At 42.2% G+C, this 22,275-nt stretch overlaps 1 protein-coding gene across 1 annotated transcript in view; it reads right to left on the minus strand.

Moving 5' to 3' along the window:
• RhoGEF64C (Rho guanine nucleotide exchange factor at 64C) overlaps positions 1 to 22,275 on the minus strand; it is a 101,940-nt gene that overhangs the window by 3,016 nt on the left and 76,649 nt on the right. The window contains exons 6-7 of the mRNA XM_068292625.1: positions 538 to 3,575; positions 72 to 467 (exon numbers count right to left, since the gene is read on the minus strand). Of these exons, the coding sequence (XP_068148726.1) occupies positions 72 to 467; positions 538 to 3,575 (3,434 nt within the window). The remainder of the gene's footprint in view (positions 1 to 71; positions 468 to 537; positions 3,576 to 22,275) is intronic.

A 22,275-nucleotide genomic window follows, 5' to 3' on the forward strand; every position in this document is an offset into this window, starting at 1 on the left:
ACTTTTCTGCCTTTCTTTCTTAGTATGTAGAGTAGCCTTTGATGGCCATCTTTAGTTTGATATATTCCTACCTTGCCATTGGTCACTAGGAGGGCATTGACGGGCGTAAGTTTGATGGTGCGCGCCTTCTTCCAATTGCTGTCGGTGGGCTGGGTGTATAGAAGTTTGCCCTCCATGGCAAAGCGGACCTCATCGTGATTCCACTCGAGTATGTCGATGGCCATTTTGCGCAGCTTGATGTTTATCATATCAATTTCGCATGAGGCCCGTCGGTTGGGGCTAGAGGAGCTGATGCGGCGCCAAAGTTTCGTGGGTACATCCTTGGCCTCCTGATTGATGTGATTCAAATGCAATTCAATTTTCTCCTGTGCCTGTTTGAGCAGCTCACGTCCATCCAGATGCGATGGTGTGACTTTAAAGAGTCGAGCCAACAGTAGAGGATATTTGGTGACACGCTGAACCGGCACCTGCGATAAAAATGTAATGAAATGCAAAGGATTAAGAGCGATTAATGTTATAAGTGGATGGAAAGCTTACCATCAAAAATGAATTGAGATTCATGCGACGTAGGACAGCATTCTCCATTTGAGACACTTTTAAGAATATGCGCAAGAGTTCCTTTTCCTTTTCCAAATTGGCCAGTAAAAGACTGGCACCCGCCTGTCGTACGCAATAACTCTCAAAGGCATGCAGCATTTGGGTGAAATCAAGAAAAATGCGTCCAATGTTGACAGTGAGAAGATCATCGTCGCCCTGCTCCAAGGCAATGTCCAAAGCATCCCTCATTCTGTCGGCCAGCAAATGATTATTCTCAAGCAGGTCTTCCGTATTGAGGAAGATTGCGGAGAGTTGCTCTTGATTTAGAAGGCCGGCCACTAGCATAGGATGGCAGAACTCCTCCAGGATTATTTGCAGATCCCTTCCGTATTTCTCTTCGGTCTCCACGATCTCAGTGATGATCTCTTTGCGCTCTACACGCTTTTTGCCACATTTGCGACACACGAGAGGGGCAAACAACACACCGGCCTCGCTCATCTGAGTTTCCACTGGTCCATCACAGTCCTCACATAGATGAAGTACTGCGGGAGTGGCCTGATATTTACTGCGAGACGATTTGCTCGTTTCGGAACCGACACCCGAATCTTGACGCTCTACATCGCTGCTGCCTCCACTCGATTTGCCGCACATAAAGGTATGCGGAGGCGGTGAGAGGGAATTCAGGTTACTCTGACCACCGTCTTCCAGGTGCGATGATCTCTTGTCCAGCTCACTGAGTGTATCAGTGGCTTCCTCTTCAATAATTTTCGGATTGTTACTATAGTCGAAGCTTTCCTCGCGTACCAAGCCGCGCTCCTTGGCGTCTACCAGATAAGAGAGTATATCATATTTTGAGGCTCCTTCGAATATAGATCGAGCGCACTTCTTCTCCATCGTCGTCAGTTCGTCTTCATTTAGGGGCGGGGCTGTGAGAGGTAGGGGTGGTGGCTTTTCGTGGATCTCTTCATAAATGGGATCACCATTTTGTCTAATCGACTCATAATGATGTTCTGCGTCTTCAACTGCATGAGTAGATAGCTCAATCTCGGCCAGAGTGGCATCTACTAAAAGCTGATAAAACTTGGCTCGAGTGGCCACGTCCTCCACCTCATTGTGCTCCTTGCGGTCTTCCAACTCTTCTCCAATCACACTGGAACAACTCTGATAGCAATCGGATTCAATATTTGAATTTGCCTCGAAATCGAATAGCTCATAATTATGGGCCGAGGCAAAGCTGTTGGCGGAACTGATGCTGCCTCTCTGGGACAGACGGTCATCCTCCTCTTTGGTAGTAGCTGCTGGTACTACGGATGCTGCTGAAGTAGCCGTTGGTGACTGCCGCTCCTGGCGTATGCGCTTTAGGGAAATGCTTATCAAACGATTCATATCATCATGATCTTTGGTTCCACTCATATCGATGGCCCGGCGACTTTGTTGAAGCCTTTGCAGGGAGTTTTCGATAAGTTCCGCGACTGTGTCCTGGTCCAAACCATCGGCCACCTGTCCCATTATGGGATCCTCCAACAATTTGGACATGAAACTTCGATTTAATGTGTCCTTTGGCTTCTTTACTTCATTCAGGCCACAGACGTGGGGAACGAGATTGCGTTTGACGGCTTCCACGGGATTACGCAGAATTTTCAAGAGTTCCGTTTCATGTGGCACCAACAAAGAGGATGATGTTGACGGTGATGCTTGTGCCGTTGAAGAAGACGCCGGCGATGTAAAGGGCGGTGACAGTGGGGGAGGTGGTGGAGTTGGTGGTGTAGAGCTAATTGCTGGCGCCACATTAATTGCCGTTGAGCTGAAAGCTGCTCCCACTACTGGTACTCCCTTGCCAAGAGACTTCTTCTGTTCCTTGTCATAGTCCAACCGTATAAGAGTGCGACCGCGCCCACTGGAGCTGGAACTGGATGATGTAGAACTGCTAGATGTTGAGGATATACAAGAGACGGAACGCTGTAGATTGACTTCTGAGGATTTAATGGGTATAACGGCGATAGCGGCCATTTGTTGGCTGTTAAGCATATTCAACTGATTCAATTGCTCCTCCTGCTTGGCCAGAGAACTAACGTTGATGCACACAGACCCTCCGATTGCCGTCGAGTGGCTATTGACCACAACTGAGGATTGGTAGAGAGGTTGAGCAGCATCAGCGCTTAGATTCATTGTGGAATAGCAATCATCGCCATTAATTAAAATCGATGTCTTCTTGTCTTCCTCGTCAAGAGGCCTTGAGATGATGTTGTTGTTACTGTTGTTGCTGCTGTTGTTGTTGTTGCTAGTAGTGGCCTTATGACGTAACACCACCGTTTCCTCCTCCTCGCTGTGTGAGATTTTTAAGCGATGCACTTCACCATTTTGCTGATTTTTGTTAAAGGGGGCCACTCGGACCACAGTCCTGGGATGCTGCTGACGAGTTTCTGCTGCTGCTGAAGTCTTTACCGTTGTCGTTGTCATTGTCGTTGTCGTAGGCGGCGGCGGTGGCGGTTCTGTGGGTCGCCTTTGAAATAAATCTCTTGAGTCGTTGCGGTTGCTTTTTATGCGCAATGCCATCGTGTCCTTAAAATTTAAAATGACATTCGGTGGGCCATTGTTCCTAGTGTTGTTGTTGTTGTTGCTGTGGCTGTTACTGTTGGCCTGGTGGCTAGAATGTTGCTGCGGTGTGGATGTTGCTGCTGCTGCTGCTGTCTTCGAGTTGGACAAATGCCGTTCGCTATGCGCCCGTCTGATGGGATTTCGCGATTGTGATTGTGTCGTTTGTTGTGCTCGCTTTTGGCTAGCCCGCGGCCTGGCATTACCGTCCTCCTTTCTTTCTCTCTCTCTCTCCTTCTCCTTTTCTTTCTCCTCCTTTTGCTTCGGTTTCTCCTTGATGTTCCTGTAGCTGTTGTTGCTGATGCTGCTGTTGCTCTTCTTGTTCTCATCCTTGTCGTTGTGCTCGTCATCATCATCATAATCGCGATTTGTTGTTGCCGCTTCTGCTGTTGTTGCTTGTGCTAGTGTTATTGCCGACGTCTCTGTGTTGGTGGTCCTTGTCTCTGCAAAAAAGAGTAAAAAATGTCAGTTGCCAAGTTGCTTGGGTGTCGACACTAGCAAAATGTTGTTTTTATAAAATAAATCTAAGACAGCGAAGTTGCTTCACCCTGCTCCATATTGCTTCTCTGCCTTTTCGACCCGCCTGACTCCTACTTTTTTCCGTCGTCGGACCGCCAAAGCCAAGAGGGCCCATAGACGGATGTGGTCACTATTCAGGGATAGTGCTGAAGTGAATTTAGCCATTTTGTGGCAATATTCTATATAGTCGGTGTTATTCATTATAGATTCTATGTTTTATTCTTTATAGTCTAGAAAGTTATTTCGATTTATATATGTAGATTCGTAGAATCTCTGTTTTGTTGAAAATGGTGCAAAATGCTTTTCAAGTCAACAAAAATTTTATTGAAGAGCTGCGTCACTGTCGGCGCTATCAGCGATCTTAGTCCATTTCATTCTATTCATTGAATTAGCAGTCATTGGCTTATCTATCCATTTTGGCTATTTATAGCGCCAGTTGTTTGGGCAGCACTGCAATTCATGCATGCAGATTTATGTGCGGCCACCAACGAACCAAGTTAGCAGTAGTTACGTTAGCAAAACCCCCACCATCTACTACTCGGGTGATACATTGGGTAGCCACTCAACCCCATACTACACAAACACGGCTGTGCCTGAGTACCAGTCTGAGCCCAAGACGAAGACCGGGACTGAGCATGGCCAGCATGGCCACGTTGACAGCCACTTAAAGATGTGCTCGGCGGCGATAAGGTGTTTTGTTTTGGTTTTTGGCTGCGGCTTTGGTAGCTCTCTTTCTTCCTCCAACTCCCTTTAGACTGTCTGCCCAACCGTCTGAACGCCCTTCTGTCTGTCTCTTCATCCGTGCCTATTTGTGCGCCCTACGCCATCTTAGCACGCTGACAATATGTACGTATCTTTATTTATGGTAAATTGGGTGATTTACGTTGCGGCCGATAAGCTTTGCTTTTCAGCAACTCTGCCCGGGAGGAGAGACTCCCTTGTCGTATCTTGTCCGGGTATTTGAATTGTCGGCGGAGGCAGCAAAAGTCCTTGGCATTTATTTAGGCAGCCGCCAAACAATTTGTGTTGGAATTAAGATAATAGATTACATTTAAATGTGGAAAAAGGGTTCGCTGACGTCACAGCACAATTTGATGACATGCTATCTCTTTCTTTCGCTTTCCCTTCCCTTTTCGTCTTTATCTACTACTGTCTTTGTCTCTTTCTCACACACACACACCCCAGAGTGAATGTGGAGAATGTCCTTGAAATGCTGGGCTCTTATCATCCTCATCATCCTCGTTGTTTGTCGTCCATTTTAATGAGTGTGAAAAGTGAGCTGTGGGTTTTTATGGCATGAGGCAGAAACAGAGTCAGAGTCGCAGTGGGTCGATGGCAGAGAGTTGGTGGCGGCCACCTTTTTGCGTTTTTGCGTTTTATGTTAATGAGTGTCATCAAAGTAGAGATTTGAGCAGTGCACTTTGACCCAATCCCCAACCATCAAACCCAACGAACACATCTTACACCTCCCTCGCATCTTCCATCCCCATGCCAACAGAACGTCTCAAATGGCAGCGATAAGCGAAGTGTTAAGAATAAACTTGAACCCAAACTGAAGAATCCTTTTCTCTACCTTATTCTACGTGCTCCTCCTCTTTTCTTTCCTTTGAAGAAGAGGAAGAGCAAATTGTTGGGCAAAGATACAATGAAATTAATTAATTGCAGCCAGCCACTTGAATTTCAATTGTCGAAAATCCTTTTTCAAACATTTCGACAATTCGCTAATCGCATTTGTGTAACTTAGTTTTCTATGCAAAATAGCGACAAATTACAACAACAACATCCAAAGCAATAGTAAACAGTAGCATCAATCTAAATAAGGTGCGGCTCATATTTATAAGTGGTGTAGACCAATCTTATAATACCCAAAAATTCCTACTTCTCTATGTAGATTGGACCAGATCTTAGCATCCAAATCTAATAAGTTTATTGTTTCTTCTACTGAGTTACTTAAATATGGAACGCAACTTGGCATCTAGAACTTTTTGCTTTCACCTAATACCGTTTTGTTCGGCTTTCACCTGCTTATCAGTCGGATATCCGCACCTACTGTTTCTGCAATTGCTTTGCTCTCTTTTTTTCTATCACCACTTAATGAGATTTTTGTTCAAGTGTTGTTGCTGTTTTTCCATTTTGTGTTATTGGTGCAGCTAGTGCAGTTGTAATTGGTTGTCGAGTTGTCTTTGAGCGCAAATATTTAATTAACGCCTTTTGTTTTGAGAGTGGAGAAGCCAAAAGTATAGTGAACCGTAACGAAATACTCACGACACTCTACTCCCTCACAGCGCACCGAAATGCCAAATAAAGCTGCTGTATAAATAAACGCCAAATTTGACAAGTTGGCAATAAAATGGCAAGTGATTCTTTTTTATTTTCCCCTTAGCAATTGTCGTTGCCGTGGCAACAACTTGGCCCAAGAGGTGGACCAAAAAAGGTATAAAAAGTCAAAAACTCAACTAGCCCAAAATGTAGAAATGTAATGAAACCTTGAAACATTTCTCTCGACACAATTTGTTACAAATTGTTCAAGATAATAAATGTGCCATTAATCAAGAAATACTGCATTTAAACGTTCATTTGATTTTCAGTTGAATGGCGTTTCAGTTCCAATTTGCTTGAATCGTTGTCGGTGCCAAATAAAAACGACAAACTGCTCGAGTTGCCCACATCTTTCGTTAGCTTTCTTATTGAGCAAACTGTGTAGTTCTATAAAACTTATTAGCAATGTGAAGATACATACGTACGTACATATTTTGTCCGTGTAACTGAAACAATTGAATGAAAACAAAAGCCAACAGTTGCAAAATGGATTTATAGCTGTTAGTTCTTATAGATTTAGCCGCAAAATTTGCCATAAAATGCTGTTTTTCAAACATGAAAATATATTTGATTTTAATATTTTGCAATGGGAAATTTAAGGAAAACAAATGCCTAGCTAGGGACTAATTGAGAGATTGCTGTAAAAAAGGCAAATTAAGGTGAAAATGAAAAGGAGTTAGCTTTTGTTCATGAGATGGAAAAGTAATTAAAAGAGTAACTTGCTTGGGATTAGTAAAAACATTTCTATTTTAGTTAAAGTATCAAAAGAAAACGAAGAGATAGATACATACAAGAGATAGAGATAGGGCAAACATACTTAAATGGTAATAGAGATAAAAAGAAAGAGAGAGGGAGAGAGGGAAACTTGGAAAGGGGGCAGCAAGTCAAATTGAAATGGGTCAATAAATCCAAGCTTAATTTTATTGCTCTGCGCTTTCTTTTGCACTATTTTTGTATACATTTCTTTTTCGTTTTTTTTTTTTTTTTTTGTTGCAGCAAGCAAGGGAAATACATATAAATCGCAATAGTAAACAAATCAAAATAAATGAGTAACAAAAGCCAGCCCCAATTTCCCTCTTGCCCTTTTCGCTTCTTCCTCCCACTGTACCTTTCTGGTCATGCTGCTTCCCCCTCTCAATGTGCTGACAAGCTGACAAACTGAGTCGACAGTCCTGAGAGTTCTGTGAATCTTTGGCAAACTGCCGGCGAAAATACTAAGTATTCCGAATGAAAGAAACTAACCAAAACCAAAAAAAAAAAATCAGAGGAGTGAGCTTTCTTTGGTAATGAAGAATCGTAAATACCCTCGATTTAGTCAGAGCTGTAATAAGTATTTATATTTACGGATTCTAAGGGATATCATTCCAATCAATCATTCAATAGATTTATATATAAAAATATTTAGAAAATTTCATTGTATAAATAACAGCAAATATGTTTAACAATTATTTGCATACTCAAAACAAGCTGTTTATCATATCAAAGTTTCATATTTAGTTTTATGAGCATAATAACTTTTTGATCTATCCTCATATGAAAGATAGCAGACAAAACATTGGGTAAGCATTTTCTATTTTTTGGCTCATTTCAATAAGAATACAAGAATAGCGAACCAAAGACCAAGCCAACGGAAGACGAAAAGACGAAAGAGGAGACCGAGTAATGCCAGGGTGAAGTTTCGCTATGGATATGAGAAGATGGGAATGATGAGAATGTCATGTATAAATTCGCATTAGAAATGCACGAGTTGATTTGAGTTTCATTTTGGCAGCCAGCAGCAAACAAAACAATGCCCATTGCAACAACAGAAACAAGGGAAATTCCCCCCGCTTTCCCCAAGTCGAAATGCAGCTTAAGGTAGCTATAACTGTTCTGTCGTGGCACGTTCTGCCAGCCTGTGCAACATTCATTTCCTTGTCCTCGAATTGAAACTGGCCGCTGCTGCTGCCTCTGTCCCTGCTCCTGTTGTTCCTGGACTGCTCTTTTGTCTTGGCAGATGCTTGTTTTTCCTTTGCTTTCCTTATTCTTTTCGTTGTCCTTTTTTGTTACTTACTCCGCTTTACTTTATATTTCTGGTCGTTTTTTTTTAAATGCGGCGTAAACTACTTACAGTCGCATCCGATGTTCCAACTTGCCTATATACTTGTACATACTTATGTATAGAAGGTTATATACATTTCTCTTTGAACAAAAACAAACATATTGCAAAAGTGCAAACAGGCAGCATAAGATGCGTTGAAAATCTTTTATCAGTAAAATTATTTGTGCTGGGACAAACAAAAGCAACGCGAAACAAGCAGCCAAAGAGTAAGATATGAAAGAAAGTTTAACAACAACGAAGACCAGAAAGTACCCATTAATACCCTAAGATAAAGAACTAAAGTATTCGATTTTCAGGAACAATCCGGCGATCGTATCGCCCTTACGATATCTCGTTTATGTGAGGGAGTTACACTAATTAAGGGAAATTTTTACATATACGTAGATACATACATATATATGAATGCCCTAGGAATGTAGGTTCTAGCAGTGGGTATTCAAGAAGGTCTATGGGATATTATATATGCATGTGTACGGGGAAACACAGACAAAAGCAAAAGCAACGGCAGCAACTGGCCAAAAAACAGAGACCGACCCAGCGACCCTAGAGAGATATATGGGAAAAGAGGGGAAAAGTGGATGGCAAAAAGAGACGGGGTAGAATGAGAAGTAAAAAAAGGAGGGAAAGACTTGCTTGCCAAATGTGTTGGAAAATGTTTCTTGCTCTGCTTCTCATGGTTATAACAACGTTGCAAGAATTGCTGCTGCTATTGCTGCTACTGGGTGAGGCAACAACAGTAACGAAATCCAAAGGAGCTTCATACCTTCGGTGGTGAAGGCTCTTTTCATACCCTTGACCAAATGTTTTATTAACATTTGAAACAATCACCTCTGAAATGAGGGTGCAATCGTATGTATCCATAAATATTCATAATGTGCATAATAACACATGTATATACAGATTAGATACGATTGATTGTTAAGATTCATAAATATACCCGTCTATTTTGCAAGGGTATAAAAACGAATCGCAGCCAAAAAGTACACTTTTCTTTAATGGCAGTCGCTTCGCCTTTTATGTCATAAAAAACCCGCTCCATTCAGTGTTGGTATATATATATGTGTGTGTGTGTGTGTGTGTGTGTGCAGCCATAAAAAGGCGTAGGAGCACTTTTATGGCCCAACATTTTAGGGGCGTGGCTGCCTTCAAGCAATTCTCACCTGACTGCTGCAGACAATGGCCTCGACTGCATTATTTAAAGGAAAATGCAATTAAAGCGCCGCTGCTGCTGCTGCTGCCCCTCCTGCTACTTCTCCGGCTTCAGCTGCTCTTTTCAAAAATCTACTCCTCGAGCATTGGCAAAAAAAAAAAGGGAAAAGAACAACAATTGCATGAACAACAACTCCTTTCACAGAGTCACCTAAGAAATACTAAAAATACTTAATTTAGCTGAAAATGTCGCTGGCTTTTGTTTTTCACAACGCGTAGCAACTTTACAGTTCCTGTTAGCCAGCAGCAGCAGCAGCTGAAGCTGGAGCTGGAGCCGGAGTAGGAGTACCAGGACCAGCAGTAGTAGTGTCTGTACGTGCCCCTGAGATCTCTCTGTGTCAGTATGAGAGTGTTTGTCTCCCTTTCGTTCTATATCTCCGTGTGTGTGTGTGGGTCTGTGTGTGTGCGCGCGCTAAGTGCAGCCAGCTCCTCATTCTCAGCTACTCCCTGTATTTTTCTGTGTATCCCTCTCTTTCTTTGGCTTTCTCACTGTCTCTCAGTCTCGCTCTGTCTGGGTGTATATGCATTAGAAACGCTTATGACAAACGGATATTAAGTTCAGCAGTCACGTAGCTCAGGTAAAATTCTTTTACGATAATTTTTTGCGAAAAAAAGGAGAACAACCAGCACGGCAGCAAGTCAGTCGAGGAAAAGGAAAACTGCAAAATGCAAACTGAGTTTTCAATAAAAAAAAAGTAAGCAACAGCACACACACATGCGAAACGAACGTTACCTAGTATAAACCTTTGAAAATTTTGCAAGCCTTAACGAAAGAATTTACGTCACGCACAGGAAACATGAATTCGATCACTTAAAAGACAAGGATTTCATTTGAGCATAAAGATAAAACTCGTATTTAATAATTAGACATTTGTGAACGAGCAGAATCAAAAAAGGGACTAAAAGGACTACTTTCTAGATTCAGTTGGAAATAGAAAAAAATATGTGGAAAACTGTGTCAAAGCAGAGAAAGATGGGTAAAGATTAAATGATTAATAAAAAAGGATTTGCAATGGAATTGTTCGACGGGGTTTTAAAACCTCAATTGAAGCCAAATTAAATTAGTGCAAACTACTACCAATCAACGTTTGCAAACTCATCGAGTTTTGTTATTCCCCTTTTCCCCTTGTTTCGTATTCGTATTCGCATTCGCATTGGCATTCATGTGAATGAAGTAAAGTTTAAGCATATTTGAAACTTTTGCTCAATTATTTGCAATTTAGATGATTAAATTTTAAGCACAATCTATGCATGCAAGTGTAAAATGTGTTGTTTGGCCAGCAGTAGAATCGAGGGCGGGAGGACCACCCATCTACCATCGCCCACTTACCTATTCCGTAACGAATGTTACGTATACGAAGTGTTGAGTCCGTCGGTTCGGTTTAGTTTTGCAGTGGTAGTAGAAGCATTTGCCAACTTTCAAGTTTCGTGTTCATTTGCAATTTGTGCCAGAGCCAACAACAATTAAAGCGTCCTAAACGCCTTCCCCCCCACAGGATATCTCTTTCACTCCCGTACACTCTATGCACTATGCAGTTAACAATTAAGTTAATAGTTTTTTTTTACGTTTAATTGTGAGATCTAGTGGATATTTTACACCTCTCAGCTAGTCCGAGGCTATTAGATTTGCTTAGGGATTTGGGTTTCCGTGTGCACTTTCTACAATACACAATAAATTCCAGTTTCTAATAAATATTTTTTAATTAATTTTCAAGCTAAAGCTCAACTGTTATGGCCAGAGTTTGCCCAGCAGCCACTTGCCTCTTGCTACTTTTCATTTGCCCTAGTATTTGCCCATTTGTCCAGTGTTTCTCCAACCTGTCTCGCTTTTCCCCTTCCATTTTTTTTATTTTATTTTTTGTTTTTTATTTTTTTTTGGTTTTTTGGGACTTTTGTTGGTTTTGGGTTTTGGTTTTTCGGATATGGCACTAAGGTGCCCTGCAGTTGCTATAGCTATAACAAAATGTCAGTTTTGCCTTCTCTCTGTCTCTCTCTCTCTCTCTCTGACTGACCACCTAGTCCATTTTATCTGTCTGTCTGTTCGACTGCCTGTGTGTATGTTTGCGGTTTTCGTTGCTTGTTAACTTTATTATGATTATTTCAGTATTTTGAAGGGCTGAGGCAGAGGAGCTAGGAGAAGTGTAATACGATTATTGTTGGCCGCTATTTTAGTTACAGTTTTCAGTTTATTAAATTAGATTTTATGCTGCCTTTAAAGTCGCCACAAATATATACACATACACATATACACACACCCACACCCATACAAACGCAAATTGCAGGCAATTAGATGCCCTTAAATACAGCAAATGAACAAAAAACAGTTGCTTCATGTGGTTGTTGTTGGTGTTATTGTTGCTTGGGCTATGTTCTCCTTCTTCTTGAATTGCCTGCAATTATTTAATGGTCGTCTAATAGCCAACATCCGAACATCCGAATGGGGCCATAACAAGAAGCAGACGTTAACTTAACATTACAACAAAAATAACATAAGCAAGAGCAACAACAAAAAGTAAAGTGGGTGGTACTTTCCGTAGCGAACTTCAAATAAAGTAAAATCGACCAACACAATACCCAGGGACTGGTTACACCCAGAAAATCTATGCAAATGGTATACGAAATGATTTGGCAAAAGGAATCAATGAGTTAACAATTGAAAGTTTTTTAATGGTAATAATTATTTGTTGCTTAACCTGTAGAAGCATGAGAATATTCGTTGAAATACACAATGGCTGCCATTTGACTAAAGTTCAGGGCTCGTTGTCCATCTATTTATAGGGTATATGGCAAACAAGAGTCAAAAGCCGCATACTTGATATTCCCAAGTACAAATAAAAGCTAACAAATTATTACCACTCATTCCACCCATACATTTCCACCCTTAGTTGCCTGGGGACACGCCTCTGTGGTACGCCTACTTTCTGAAGAAGTTCAACTTCCTGTCCCAAGCCAACCAAGCCACTGCCTTTTCATACTTCTCACTAAAAGCTACGCTGCGTCGCCCTTCTCTAATTGCCGAGTACCATAAAAATGCGTTTGTGGTCCCTTTGACTCTTGTTCTCTGCCTTTAGACAGCTGTTTGGTGTGCTTTATGTGGCCCAGCATCTCTTATATGGCATCTCATCTCATCCATAGAGAAGTCGTCCTGGCTTCTTGTTGTTGTCCTTGCTGTTGCTTGTCTGTTTATATTTTTTAATTTCTGCCTGCAACAATAACGCGTCGAAAAACCATAAATTTGCGTCAATTAATAAGAAGTTGTGTGGAGCGTGGCAATACGAAACAAAATGGCGAACGAACAGATTATTGCACGTGTGTGCGTAAGGCAACCGTGTAAGTGCGGGTGTGTGTGTGTGTGTGTGTGTGTGTGTGTGTGTGAGGCCAGGCGAAACTGAAACTGAATTGCCGTGTTGCGTACTTCTCCTTAATTGCGTACTAAAGAGCACCAGAGCCAGAACCAGGGCCAGAGTTGGAGATGGAGTCTATGGCAGTGGCTGTAGCAGGACAGCAACAACCTGGACGTAGACTGAGAAGACCGGAGCTAAATTACGATGCATTTAATTGCTCGGATTTGGAGCACAGATTTATGTTCGCGCCACTAAGTGGCCTGCTTAAGGCTTAAATGCTGCGACGACGTGAGCACCAAGGACAACGACAGCGACCAAGGCAACGACAAGGACAACGACAATACGACAACACGCCGACGACGACGACGACGACGCACAGTAAAAGTGAAAAGCAACCATGCCACCGCCAGGATATGAGCCATGTGGTGTGGCGCCCGCATGTGGCTAGAGAGGTAGAGAGAGTGGAGGGACTCCTGGAACACCGGCTTTGGCTTTGCCTTTGATGTACGTGCTTATGGCCACAGGGGATCGGACATTTGCCGGATATGCCCCATATTAACCCATGAGACTAGCACACCTGAGGTAAAAACGCATTCGCATCTCATCTAATGAATGAATTTCAACAGAAAACCACCTGATCGACATTATGTTACGAAGTTTAGTACAATATTTTTCCCACAAGAGTAAACCTCTTCAATTGAAAGATCAGTATTAGGCAAAATTATCCGCTTGATTTTGTAGCTTTGCTCAAACACCGAATGGGTTAAATGAAATGGCGTTAAATGTTACATTGGACCGTGCTCGCATAATATGAGTTGGTCGGTTTGCTATCTCTGGGAGTTAGTGCTATAGTTAATGTGTGGTGCCGTGGCTCTTTATACTTTTATGTTCGCCGGTTTTTGCATAGTTTTTTTTTTTGCGTTCTTTTTTTCTTCTTTTTTTTTTTTTTTTAATTGGAAGTCGGCAAGGAAGTGTCGTCGCATGACCAGAAACATAATTTTAATTTAATAATTTCCCGTGCGCACTGGAGTCGCGTGCTGGGGGGACTAAAACTCGACTCTTGGACTCGACTCCAGCGATTGGTGGCGGTGGCATGTGGTAAGACGGTACGGGGGGGAGTGGACAGGCCATTAAACACATGCGAGTCGGAAAATCAGTTTAGGAATGTAAATTGATTTTGTGGTAATATGCACAATTTGCGGCGAGAACGAATGAACGATGGGAGAAAGGAAAAAAGCAGAACGGACCGTAGCGATGGAGTGACTGTAGCTATGCGGGCAAATGGTGCGTATGCGCAATGTTGACCCCAACAACCAACAAAAAGTTTGTGCCCTGGTTGTAAGATAAGTGCGGTCCGTTTATGGGGGACATTGGGCAGCAAGTTTACAACAATTTAAGAAAAAGCGAAACATAAAGAATTAAACTATACGAAATATTTGTCCAAGGCTGGTCGTGGGCTTTCAGCTTGAGTTTTTGGGTTCGCCCATAAAAAACTTGCCAAAAAAAAAAAAAAAAAAAAATAAGGCAACAACAAGAATAAACAGAATTTCGCCCCGGCCGCAAGTAAATAAAAATGTTGAAGCAGAAAAGCTTCTCAAAAGAGAAAAAGGACACAGTGCGGAGGTAGAGGGGATGTAGATGGCGGCAGGAGTTTGGAATGTAGGTGCGGTATTTCGGCAGGACAAGTTTTTTTTGTGTTTTGTTGCTTTTGCTTTTTAAATTCTTTAAGTAATGCAAATTAAATTTAAATAGCAAAATAGACATAGGGGAGGGAGGAGGTAAAGGGACAGAGGCAAAGGCGGCAAGAGGGGGAGACACACGACACTAGCAATGGCAAATTAAATGGCAGGACATTTTCACTGGGCCCACAAGCGCATACAGCCCGAGAAACAAATTTCAAAGACAAATAAGCGCCGACGACGATGAAACGGCAGCAGCAGCAATTAATTTGCTCTCCCAGCGTGTGAGGGAAATGCTGCGACAACGACAAAAGGACAGTAGAAGACATGGAGACGGGGGCCTGGTCGCAGGACCAGGAACTAAGAGCGGGGGCAAGTGGCAAGGCCGAGGCCAAAGACGAGGCCTGCGTGTAGAATTGTGTAAGGACTTTTAGTGAGACAATTGCTGGGTAGAGCCAAAGTTTCCCCGCAGCAACTTTCTGGTGTTGCTGCTGTGTTACTCGCAGTTAGCAAACCGCATGGCTAACTGTGAAACGGCAGTAGCAACATCAAGCGACAGCCACAACAGCTACAAGCAACTTAAGCTCAACAACTTCAAGTTGTTTCGTAAGCAAACAAACGCACCCCAAAAAGAAAAAATCGGGTACGGAAACGGGAATGAGGAGAGCAATTTTCCTCACACATTTCTCCACCCTCTTCTCAATGGCCACATTCTGTCTCTCGACTCTCTGTGCATGCGGTTTAAATTCAAATTTGTTAGCAACAAACAGACAATTAATTTCGCATATTCCATGGACGCGCCAGAGGCACTTTTTGTTTCGTGTTCTTCATGTCCTCTACTCCGCGTTGTCTATGCCCGCCAGCAACTAGGCAGCAGGCGCGACAGGCGTCGCCTCCACGTTTCCTCTCCTCCCTTACCATCCCCTCCCTTTGCTGCATATGTGCCTCTCCGTTTGTGCGTGTGGGTTTTTTTTTTCATTTGAATTTTAAATGTTATTACATATTTTTTCTCACATTTGGTTTTTGTTTTCTCTCTTTGGTTCTCGAATTGATCAGCATCTTCTTTCAGCGTGTTGTTAAAGGTCGTTTAGTCCTTGCTAATTTATTCATGACACATAATTGTTTGTTTAAAAGGCGCAAATTGAACAAAATGGCGGAAGTAGATGGCATTAGATAAAGGCAACGCGCATTAGGGCTAACTTCGTTCCCCATTTAAAAGTCATGTGAGGAGAATCAAACATCTGCATACAAAATACATATTTACATACATATAATATGTTTAATATGAAATGTTTATGTTATTGTTTAAATGAAATTGAACATTTTTCTGGGCCACTTGGAGGGTGGGATATCTGTTTTATCTAGAAAATTCGACCAGTGTGGATAGTTAATGCATTAGCTAATTTGGAATTATATCAAACTTAAAGCCAAAGATGCTGGTCCTCTTCGCCTCGCACCCTCTCTCAATTGCGTTTGAGGCAGTGGGTCTCATGTGTCCGCATTAAATTCCAATGCAAACAAACCTAAAGGACATGTCAAGCGCAGTTCGCGTAGTTGGGAGGCAAACACAGTAAACAGGAACAGCAACAGGATAAAGGACAAGGACAAGGGCAGGAGCCAACCAAAACAATTGCTTCCACCTACATATATCTGTGTGTGAGCGTGTGTGTATGGGAATATAAGTATGTATGTATGTGTGAGTTGCGTAGGTGACGGAGCCCATAGACAAAGATTAAATGACGCTCATCATTCATATGCAAGACGCAAGGCATGAGTGAGAGTTGGAAGCGAAAGCTGGATCAGGGCCTGGAGGTGGTGGAGATTCTTCCTCCTCTTGTTCTTCTTGGCTCGGTAATATAGTGCCATAATCCTGGGCGCAATTTTTGTGTGCACAGAAACGTTGCCCGAGCAATATGTCGTAATATCCTGTCTGCCTTTTTCCTTGGACTGTTTTTATTTGCCTCGCACACATACATTTCTATGGACTGACATTTGTAAGGGGTCAGGCGGGATGGTAGAAGGGGGTGGGTCGAAAGCGACCAAAACAGTTGAAAGTACTAAGCGTGGCTATGATTTAGCACTTTATTATTTGCTTTTGCCTTTGCCAAACAACCTGACCGAGACGTGTCGAGCCTTCTCGTTGTGTTTTTGCCGCTTCGTTTTTGGGGAAACGAATGAGCAAGGGCAAGTTGGTAGAATGATGGGAGGTGTCGTATGCGGTAAGGTAAGGTAAGGTAAGGTTAGGTTAGGTGGAAAGCAAAGCGACACTTTGTAGCCACTTCATCAATTATTCTTAAGCATAAAATATTTGTCACTTTTAGTAAATTTATTGTGACAGGCAACTGTGCACACCTATCACACACCAACGCAAACACACACAGGACAGCAGGGACACAGAAGTTCTGCATATGAATCACGTGCGTAATGGCAAAAACGAGAGTCCTTTTTAGGTTAGAACTTCTTCATCGTTATTGCTCCATTTGCCTTTCTCCTTTTGCTTCGGCTTTGTTCAAGTGGACCGAATTTTCATTTGTAGAGGAAAAGTTGATTTGTTTTTTACTACATTTTTTTAAGCGAGGGCACTAACAAGGCCACCTTTCTTTACTATGACAAATCTCAGAGCTCTCTAAAAATGAGCGATAAATGACCAGAAACTTTCGGTTATTCCCTCTCGTTTGCTTTCGTTTGATTAAATTTATTTAAGCATATAGGGAAATTACTAGATTTTAAGTTTCACTATTGGTTGGTGTAAAACGCCTTTTCACATCCTTCACTGGCGGGTTGAGTTCCGTTTATATTTTTGTGTTCTTGTTTCCATTTTGTTAGCACTTCCGCCCCCATGCACACAGATTTGTTGTTGGTTGACTTTATTTATGTCCCCGGCTTAGTATATGTACATATATGCGTATTCAACTCACGAGTCGCTCAACTCGCATCAACTCGAAGTGCATTGAATTAAAACCCATGGTGAATGGCAGGCGGATGTGGTAAGGAGTAGAGGGCGGAGTGGGGTTGGGCAACAGCAGGTGGTGTCAAGTGTCGCGCGGAAGCTTTCAGGCACTTCATCAACTTTTGACCTCAGATCAGATAAGCGACAAAGGCGGCACGCGATTTCTGACGACGGCGATTTTTGACTGAGGTTTCTTTCCGTTACACCGACGGATGACTTTTCACTCATATGAACAAAAAACAAACTGGAAATCGAAAAAAAAAGCAAGAAAATAAAGGAAAGAAACCCATTTAATCCCCATGCTAAATGGGCGCAAAGTAAACTGTTGACATTTCAGCCTCAGTTACATGACACTAGAGACACTAGGGGCTAGAGTGAATGAGAGGGAGAGAGAGAGACTGATCCTTGATATGGAGATGGGCAGGGCCAACTAAAATTCCTGTTGTTGTCGTGCACGTGCTGCTGTTGCCAGTGGGTGTTGCTGTTGGTAGTGGCTAAAGTGTGCTTGCCTCTAAACAGCAATGCAGTCGCTCTCATCGTGTGTTTGTTAAACACCTACACAAATGACATACGCTACCTGCACCCGCCATCCCCACCACGTCACACAGTGTTCTACCACCGTGCTGCAGCAGCAACTTGACAAATATTTTTAAGCCCTGTGGAAAGCCAGAGCCAAAGCAACTAAATGAAATGCCAGTGCATGACTATTAAAATGGGGAATGGGAAATGGAAAATGGAAAAACAGGAACAGGAACAGGAGGACCTGCAGAAACGGCAACAGCAATGGTACCGGCAGCATCATCGACATTGGGTTGCGTAACATGACCGCAATCACGTGCCAACATGCAGGTGAAATGCAAATAATTTTTATTTTTACCCAGTAACGTTGGAATTTTTCTAGTTCTTGGTGCCGCCTCCCGTTCTCGCCATCAATCCCTTCTCTGGCCCATAGCCTCTTGCTGTATGATGCAATTGCCTGTCTGTTGTTTGTGTACTAAACACTTCTGCACTTATACACCCACATACAGAAACTGGCAAAATAGCTAACTACACAGGCAAACACATGAGATGGGAGACACGAGAACAAATCCAACAAAAGAGCGAAATAAAATATTCCAAGAGATGTAAAAGCAAAATTTTAAGAGAAAATTAAATATTCTTGACTTTACTTCACCATATTGTAAGAGTCTACCAAAAATGTTAGTGCAGGCTTCCACATCGACATACATGTATATATAAATTGATATATCGCTTTGGCTGCTAATGCTGATTAAGAATATTTGTATTTAATCTAAGGAGTTGTGATCGCCTTTTCTTGACTGTTAAACTTTAAATTGAATTCAACTTAAAAAGGCTAAGCTAAAAGTATGAGAAATGTAGACCAAAACTTAACTAACTGGAATTGTATTTCAAAATTTTTCAAATACCTTCATTTCGATCGTCGATCGCTCACATTTATAGAATCTAACATTTTGATCAAGTGGCCAATCGAAATCAGCTGAAATTGAAACAACTTAACTACATAAAAAGATCTGAATGCACTCCCCCAATTTAGAGGCAGTTGCGTATTTTTATTTCATGGAAATGAAAAGTAAGGCATTTTCATTTTCGTTAGTTTTTCTTTGCCGCCATTGCTGCTGCTGCAGGTTCTTTTTTACGCTTTACCGTTTTTCCTTTTTCTCGCGCCTGACACGCCCACTTGTTTTCATAACTTTTGCGCTTGTTCGCACGTGAAAAAACCTAACACGGGGTCGAGTTTTCTAGATGTGTGTGTGTGTGTGTGTGTGTTCCAACCTCAATCTCACTCTCTCTTGTGTTAGTGTGTGTGTGTGTGTGTGTGTGTGGCAAGTGAAGTGGCAGGCATCCGCATCCGCATCGCACACCAGGCTTGCTGGCTCATGGGTTTTTATGCCGGGAACTAGTTGCATTTTTATAAACGCTACGCGAACTCTTTTTGGTTTTTTTTCTTTTCTTTTTTTTTTTGGAGACCTCCCACAAACTGCGTGACTGCTGCAGTAATATTTACTGACGCTACTGCCACGACCACCTGCCCCTCGCCCCAGCCATAGCCCCAGTCCCCGCCATCATCTCTTTTCCATGTGCCGGAGTGTGCTGTCAAGTGCACTTGTCGGCGTCATGGCTATTTTGCCCAGTAAAAGAACGAAAAAAGAAACACACACACACACACACCGGAAACCCAAAAACGAAATCATGTCAAAACTGATTTTTTGTTTGCAGCAGGTCACCAGAAGGGCGCTTTTGTGTTGGGCGTGGCATGTCTGTTGGCTGAGCCGATTTACTAAATATTTACCTGACGGCAGCGGTGTACGATTTTTCGAGAGCGAGGAGATTTTCATTTTATTTATCAGCAAAGAGAAAAGAGGAGCAGGAGCAGCGCCAACGGAATTTCAATATTAGTAGGAGAAATATATGCAACAGTTTTTTAATATGTTAAAATTGGTCGGTGGTGGGGAGCAGATGGGGGCTGATCAATGAATGGGGGGTGGCTCACGTAACGTTTCAAAGTGTAGTTAATTGATTTTCTGCAGCACACAATGCCAAACGCAGGCAACAAATTTAAACCTTCATTTGATGCAGCAGTAGCAGCAGAACAGTAGGGCCAAGCGCCGCTTTGTATGCAATACAAAAATTGTTCACCTGCTGCTACATAAATGCCATAAATTGTTGTTGCTGTTGTTGATGTTTTCGTTGTTGTTGTTGTTGTTGTTAGTATTCATTTTGTAAGACGGCGTCAACGAGTGCGAAAAATGTCACCGATGGTGTGGGGGGAGGAAGGGGAGCTGGAGAAAGAGTGCGACAAATAAACAGAGAGAAGAATTTTGAATAAATATTTGTTGAACAGGTTGGAGAGGGTTTTTGGTTGAGGATTTTCGGATACTGGGATTGGGGCCTGTCGACGACATGTTGCTAACGTGTTTGGCCCGGAAAATTTTTGCAACAAGCAACAAAAGTGTCAACGTTTAGGCTAGGCAAAATACAAATATGTAAATGTAGAATCGCCTACAAACGAAGGTTAACCAAAAAGTTGTGAAGAATTCAGTTCACGACAGGTTTTTTTTTGGTTTGGTTTGTAATAAACTATTCGATTAATGTTGCTGCTGTAGATGAAACATCTTATTATGCATTCCAAAAGCAGTTTGACATGATGCCTTCCAAAAGTTTCCGAAAAACCCTCGGAGTATATCTATGTGATTCGTCTCGTCTGATTGAGTGAGTGACGCATTCTGACTGCACGGTCTGACTCACTGACTGCCAGACAGACGGTCTGACGAACTGATTGTTCGATTGTCAACGAGCCAGCTGCACTGACTGACTGACTAACTGACAAGCAGCAAACAAAACTGCAAATGGCACAAAAATGTTCGTTTTGGCAAATTGTTAAAACGAATTGTTATGCCTCCTCTGGCTCTGAGTCCATCTCCTCTGTCCTCTGTCTCCTCTGTCCATCTTCCTCTGTCTCTTCATCCTGCCTGCATCCCCCATAAGTTAGTTGTTATTTACAGGGGATTGATTGACAGTTTCAGTAGATGTCATAGATTGAATGACAATTTTGTAGAGAACTCATCATTGTGCTTGTTGATATATGGTAATTTTGCACACGTCCCGCAGCTCTCCGATCCTGTTGCCAGAACGACTCACATCAAGAAATCAAGGTTACAAATTGTTTTTGTTCACCAACAATTAAGGCGATATTGCAATCGAAAAACCAATGAAAATTCTTAATTAAATGACTGGATTTCTTCCATCATCGGATGGAGAACGATGTACATGAAACTATGCAAAGAAAATATCCATAGATGATGGATTTGAGTTAACTTGAATAATTTAACCCAGGATAATCTAATTGGAAATCAAACAAGGGCTTAAAAAAAAGGATATAAAATGGGTAATTACTTGACCGATACGAACAAAAACTGATGGATGACCAAAGCGTAAAACTTGTGCAACTCATTGGTAGTCTTTTATTAATTCTTTTTTGTTGCATAGCAGTTTTGAATAGAGATTATTATTGGCCTCGCTATCAATCAAGTTAAAAAATCTGAATTGGCCTTTTGCTGACAAAGAGTGGACGTTTTTTATAATTTCAACTTTTGATTGGCAAATTAAACTGCAAACTATTTTCACCTAACAACTTTTACACTTTTGCACTGAACATTGAACAAAGTTCAGATGGCTGTCATCTTTTTTTTTTTTGAAATACTTTCTGCCCAGACAGACAGCAAAGACGGGAAAAAGAAGTTGTTCCGAGCAGCAACAACAAGTTTCCCACAACAATACTAAAAAGGGGTTGGGGCCGACCTAAGCCTGGGTCACTTCCTGTGCCCCCAGTGAAGAAGAAAAACTAGAAAACCCCAACACGTACATGGGCCAGAGACGGAGCCAGAACCAATCAAAAGCCACAATAGTAGCTACAACAACAAAAACAACACACGGACACAGAAAAAACCGCAAGCGAAAATATGTATGCTGAAGGGAGAGAAGGCAAAAGAAATGCGAATAATATGCAAGCATTTTATACACTTCGACGACTGCCATCAAGAGCAGCCAGCAATGTGTTTTATAATTTCAACATGGCCACTGCCTCCCAGCCCTCTAGTGTTACTCCCGCCCCCGGTGGCGTCCCCTGACCGCTGTTGTGCCCCTGTTTGTCCCAGTGTTGTGGCATCAAGATGAACATGTTCGGAGCCACTCACGTGCCGCATGCTTTGATTTGTTTCGTTACGTTTCATTACAACAATCATGTTGCTGCTGTGTCTGCTGCTGCCTAACCCTATCTAGCCCTTCCCTACGTCTAACTCTTGCTCTTGCTTTTTCTCCACCTTTCTCTCTTCATCTTCAGGCTATCATAGACACACACACACACATACTTATAGAGGGATATAGTATATATCGAGAGATTGTTACAGACTTCGTTGCGGTTTTTGATTTGCCGTTGCCGTTGATGTAGCTGCTGGTCGCTTCCTTTGTCGTAAAATTCTCAAGAGATGAAGCAAATTTCAT

Source organism: Drosophila tropicalis, unplaced genomic scaffold (assembly GCF_018151085.1).
Source record: "Drosophila tropicalis isolate 14030-0801.00 unplaced genomic scaffold, ASM1815108v1 contig_694, whole genome shotgun sequence".
Classification (NCBI taxonomy): Eukaryota; Metazoa; Arthropoda; class Insecta; order Diptera; family Drosophilidae; genus Drosophila; species Drosophila tropicalis.